The 5,938-nt window shown below is 47.9% G+C and overlaps 1 protein-coding gene across 1 annotated transcript in view; it reads right to left on the reverse strand.

Moving 5' to 3' along the window:
• The window catches only part of PWWP2B (PWWP domain containing 2B), a gene marked incomplete at its 5' end in the record, with an annotated part of 12,910 nt that extends 7,406 nt beyond the window's left edge, over positions 1 to 5,504 (reverse strand). Inside the window, one exon of the mRNA XM_057386706.1 lies at positions 3,822 to 5,504. Within this exon, the coding sequence (XP_057242689.1) occupies positions 3,840 to 5,504 (1,665 nt within the window). The remainder of the gene's footprint in view (positions 1 to 3,821) is intronic.
• Positions 5,505 to 5,938: the final 434 nt, after the last annotated feature.

The raw sequence follows: 5,938 nt of genomic DNA on the forward strand, positions 1-5,938 counted from the left end.
CCGAAAGCCGATCCCATTCCTGGGCAGCAGCACAGTGCAGGTGCAGTTAGAAATAGCACAATGCACGGCCTGGTGGCATTTCCAAAAAAAAAAAAACAAACCTGGGAGCAGAGCATGGACTGAGGGGCCACAGACAGCAGGAGCAGCAGCACAGACCGAGGGGGCTCCAAATGCTACGATGGGCAAATACTTTTGGGAACAGGAAGATCAGTGGGATGTCACCAATGTGCAGCTCCAGCCATCAGCACCAGGCACACAAAAATGCAGCACTGTCTATTCTGGACTTGTTCTCCCACCTTGTATTAGCATGCAGAGACGCTGACTCCAAGCTGTTTGCAGCAGGACTGTGAAACAGTAATTAAGTTGCATGCCTGGTTTTAGGGGACTGAAGCATCCAGAAAGCTGGCCAAGAAAAATCTCAAGCATTCATCTTCTGAGCTGAAATATTTCACGTGACCAGGCAGGTGTGTCAAAAAATACAGCTATCACACCAATCATCCCCATCACTTTATATCAAGGTACAATCTTTTGGTGCCAGTGGCAGAGCAGAAGAGGGGAGCTAAAAGGAAAAGGGGAGTGATTTATTTAGCTTTCCAAGCTGCTCTGGAGCTGATCCTTGATGTCACACACCAGGGAAGCTACAAACAGCACCACAAGATGCTGAGTGCACATGTCTCTCCTGGCACTATTCTTACCAGTYTGAGCTCTACAGGCTGCTACTCTGCTTGTTGTTTTTCCAGAAACTCGTTTTACTTAATTAAAACCCTGTCATTACCTGACTAGTACTTTCTTTGCAAAGAAACCCCAAGGACAAAGCAGTAAGAAGTGATCCTACCAGCTTTTCTGAAACCAACTGGATCCTACCAGCTGAAACCAAGTTGGGAAAAAAAAAAAATCACCCAATTTTTTCAGTTTCATGGATCCACAAATGACCTGAAATGTTTTTACATTTTTTCCAGTAACTACCCTCTGCAGAACAGATCACGTAATAGCAGACAGAAAGTTTCACAATAGAAAGTGTCACCAGTCACAAACTTCTGCTGTGCCCAGGATTAGCACAAGCAGTGTTGGTGTTGAAATCACCTCCTGGACTCTTTCTGCTGTCAAAAAGCCCTGGTGCTGCTGCCAGCAAAGCCCCAGCACGATGGATTTTATAGAGCTCCCATGCAATATTACCAATTACCCAGAGAATCTCTGGATGCCCCTGGATCCCTGCAAGTGTCCAAGGCCAGGTTTGACAGGRTTTGGAGCAACCTGGGATRGTGGAMGGGTGGAATGRGATGGACTTCAAGGCCCCTTCCAGCCCAAACTCTTAATGTCGACAAAACTCAATCCCCCCTGCCTGGAGAGAATTAGTACAGACAATTATCTGAAATAATAAGCAGTTTTATTAGTGATGTACCAAAACTCCAGACATGCTAGTCTAATTGAGAATCTAGGTAAATGTGACGTGCAACATGGGAAGTTGTGTAGTTCTGCTTTTCTGGTTTTGCAGTTCTTTATCCAGCCTGGCTGACTGTGTTGGCAACTCAGCTCAAACATATGTAAGGCAAGAATTCACCCGTGGAAAGCCAGCTGAATGAGACCAACAAAACAGTGATACATGATAAATGTATACACTCATACACACATGCAGAGGTTTGGCTGAAGAGCACAGAGGGAAGGAAAGGTTTGGCCTAATCCAGGCCATCCCATTGTTTCCATATCATTCTCCACATGTTCTTCTTTCCTCTAGTTTACAGACCTGCTCTGTATCTGTAGATCCCATCGTGTCTCTGGATCAAGGGCTGCTTTTCCTTCTCCAGACCCTTCCCTGCAGCTTTCAGCCCATCCTGGCAGGTCCTGCTGGTACCAGAGCCAGCATTCTCCAAGGCTGACGTGTGGTGGGCAAACATCCTCCCCCTGTGACTTCCAGCCCTGGGCCTGAACTCCTCTTGGCCCCACGCTTCCCTGCTCCCCAGGAACTGATGGGCACGTTCTGTCTGATCTGGAGCATCAGGGGCTTCTTCAAATTGTCCTTCTGCTCCAGAACCAGCCATGCCAGCCCAGCCAGGGCCACAAGGCAAGGACATGTCAGGAATGGTGACACCGTTCACTGCTGCAGTCCCAAACTGCTTACACAGAGTGAACACAGCTCAGAGGATGAGCTCTGCTGCTCCTTTAACCATAGAAATGTCCAGACAGGAGCCCCAGATTGGCCAGGACTCTTCCACTGGCCAGGAAGAGTCTCACACACAAAGTGAACACAGCTCAGAGGATGAACTCTGCTGCTCCTTTAACCATAGAAATGTCCAGACAGGAGCCCCAGACTGGCCAGGACTCTTCCACTGGCAAGGACAGCACATTCTGGCAGCAGGTTTATTTATACTCCTGATCTAGCTAATAGGAATTTGGGTCCTATCCAAACACTCTTGATATAATGAAGTCTTTAGCCAGAGTTAAGCAGCAGTTCCATGAGATCAAGGAGGAACCTGAAATGCTGCAGTTGTGCAGACACCCGAGTACACAGCAGGAATATGCAGTGCTGTGGTTATTTACTCCAGCCAGGCTTGCTGAGATGGAGYCATAACCCAAGAAATGCAAGTCCTTCATCACACTCAAGGAAAGGGTGAAGAAGTCCCATGACAGAGGACATGAAAAAATCCCATTTTCACATCAGGACTACAGGAGCACTGACCATCCCAGTCCCACTGCATTATGATAGTTTAGATAAGGAACAGAGTTTACAGGAGCAGCTCTGGTTTACCCACACAGTCTCCTTCAGGCATGAAACAGCAGAGCATTCAGGGGACAATATAACAAACCACACTGCATGAAGCATGGCCCTTTACACAAGGCTCTTCCTTGTGTCTACTTCTGGTTTTCAACAAGAAGTTAATCCCTCCCCTTGTCCAACACCATCACAGATGAGGTCTTGTCTGGACAGTGATGACTGGAAGGTTGGGAAATGATGCCAGGCTTTATAAACGTCACTGGATTTTCCCATTGACCTCTACTTCCAGTCACGCCACTTCCTGTATTTTTAGGTATGAAATTTTCATCCCAAGCAGATTGTTTGATGAGAAAGGGAGACCCATCCCCATCCATTACAAAGAATCAGCTCTCATGTTTCAATTCACCTAATGTCCACACACAGAGGTGAAGCCCAAAGGAATTTAATTTCATCCAGGCCATTCCCTACTGACACTGAAAATTCAGTGATATAAAAAAAACCTCAAGTCCTGTGAGAAATATTGAAATTCTGTTCCCCAAAGACAGTTTTAGGTACAAGCATTTTGATGAACCACAAAGGGCCTTCATGGTAAATCCAAACCAGAGGGGTCAGAGGGAGGGGAGTAAAGCCCCTCGAGCTGTTACAGGTAACTGCTGGGTACCAGCACATGCTTATGATAAATTCCATCTTCATTCCAGTGGAAATTTTAGTTCTTTGAACCAAGGAAATGGAAAACCTAGGAGCTGTTAGTGTTCCAGGCACACAGGGTTAGCTCTGATCAAACAAAGCCCTTCAACACTCTCCACATCCCAACTGTGAATGGCACAGGGCTACAGATTTATCAGCAGTCTCACAGCATCCTGCTTGGTCTGCACTCCCCTCTGCAAACAGGGGCTCCAATTCCCATGGTCCTCAATAGAGTTTGAATTAAAGCTTCTCACCACCTCCAAAATTACCCCCACCAACTAACAGCTAAACATTTAAGTTTCACAATTGTAAACCTCMGATTTTATGGAAAAACAAATGCAAAAAAAATAGTGGAATATAGATTAAAAAYGCACTGGGAGGCTTTTCATGGGAAGCATTAACCTAGCAATCAACCACTCACCTGATACTGGAGGCAAAGTTATGTCTCAAACTGTGTTAAGAGATCTCTTATTTCTGGAGTCAGGTGCTCAACTGCCTTTGCAGCTTCTGTGATTGCTTTCCGGTACATCCCTTTCTTCTTGCGATTAAATCTCAGTTTGAAAAATTCCGAGAAAGGAGAGAGTTTTGAGACAGACAAGAAGGAAGTGGTTGGAGAACCAAACCATGACACTTTAGCTTCTCGCCACGAAGGCTCCCCGTTTTCCTTCTGGCTAAGGTTTATGTCAAGAACACGTGCTGGCCACCAGGGAAACCCATGAATTTTACCCCAGACAATATCCCCCACCGAAACAGTCCTCCCATCTTCTGTAACACATTTAGACACACTCTGGGTGTGCAGTCTGACTGTCAGTGGTGGCACAATTTTACGCTCATCTTTTGAAGATGAAGAGACGGAAGCATCATCACCAGGCAAAAAGTCACACAGTTCTGGTGATGTCACCTCTGAACTAGAAGATTTGGATTCATCTAGACTGTCATTGCTACACACKGATAAACTAGAAGAATCTGCTTTTCTTTTACGGTAATTCATGAGGAAAGCCAAGTTCTCATGTCCATCTTTACCCGGGGGAAACCTTTTAAAGTCATCATCTTCACCTGAACTTCCTGAAGACATTTCAGCCAAACTCCTGTCRGTGGACTCATCATTGTAGAATGCTCCAGGATTGGACTCCCTGCTGTTCTGAAGGACATTGATTTCATCAATCAGCTCTGCCTTATAAATGGAAACGCTCTGCCCATCGTTGATGCGATGGGGCTTCAGCCGTATCTTTGGGGGTGGCACATCCACACTGGAATGCACTGGCCGTGTGAGCTTCAGTTTTGGAATGGAAGCAAGCTGGCTGCCTGCTGACCTGTCCATTAAACATTTGGTTTGTCGACACTGTTCAGAGTCCCTGCTCTCCTCTTGGTCCCCAGCTCCGTTCTGCAATACTCGCTCCTGRCAGAACGCTTTGACTGAGCCATGAACCCGGGAAGGGATTTTTACCACTTCACCTTTCCCTTGTGGAGTACTATAGGATATTTTTATAACTGGTGTTCGATGCACCAGTTCCCCAGAAAACTTGTCATCCTCCCTCTTTTCTCTTTTGTTCCTTTTCTCCCCGTAGTCAGAGTCGCTGTGCTTTTTCTGCTCCTTGTCCTGAATGCCCAGCTTCCTCCTGCCTTTGGCGTTCTGCCGCGGGGCGCTGGCGTCCTCGGGGTTCAGAGTGTTCTTGCACTTCTCGCACAGCACCTGCCTGGGCCGCAGCCTGATGGTGCTCATGATGAGCCTGCCCGGGTCCCTGTTGCGGGACAAWCGCCTCCTGGTTCTCTTTATGCTCCGTGGGGGCGGCTGCGGGACCCACTGGTTGTAGGTGTGGCGCAGCCACAGGGGCCGGGGGAAGGGGGCTCCCTCGAAGTAGGGCGGGTAGGGAGGGAGGGTGCCCGGTGCTGGCAGCAGGGGTGGCACCTGCTCCTCAGCATTGTCCTTGGCAGGCAGCTCACCAGCGGGCTGTGGCTCTGGTTCACCCTCTGTGCCACCTCTGCCATCAGCAGCTCCGTTAGTGCAGGCATCAGCCGGGGGATCCTCGTGCTTGGGAACGGAGGATGGGACACAGAACAATCCAGACCTACGATGGGTGAGAGGGACAGGGAGGGAAACAAATAGTCAGGAGCTTTGAAAGGTGCTTCTCCAGGAACCCAAAACATTCTGCCTCCCACAACTTCAGTACCAGGRACACAACACTTCCTCTTTTAAGACCAGGCAGCCAATTCTGCCACTGAAAATAACAGCTGTGCAGAAATTTGGCATGGYGTCCTAGTCTGCTCCCAGAAAAGGCACAGGGATCAAAGCCTCTATTTCTGTGAACCCTTAGCACCAAGTTTTGCTCTAAGAAGTTGTAGCTTTTATCCCACAAAGTTTACTGCATCAGCAGGCTGACAAGGCCAGAGGAAGGATGTGATACAGATTAGCCTAGCGAGCTATGGAACTGTTTAGGACAGATAACTGATGTCCCAGCTTTTCATTTTACACCTGAACACCTGGACTTGGGTGGATTACTTGCACAGGTTCACCAAGACACAGCTCTGCTCCTCTCC

The sequence above is a fragment of the Malurus melanocephalus genome, unplaced genomic scaffold (genome assembly GCF_030028575.1).
Source record: "Malurus melanocephalus ecotype Western Australia unplaced genomic scaffold, MMel_1.1 scaffold_1034, whole genome shotgun sequence".
In the NCBI taxonomy this organism is placed as follows: domain Eukaryota; kingdom Metazoa; phylum Chordata; class Aves; order Passeriformes; family Maluridae; genus Malurus; species Malurus melanocephalus.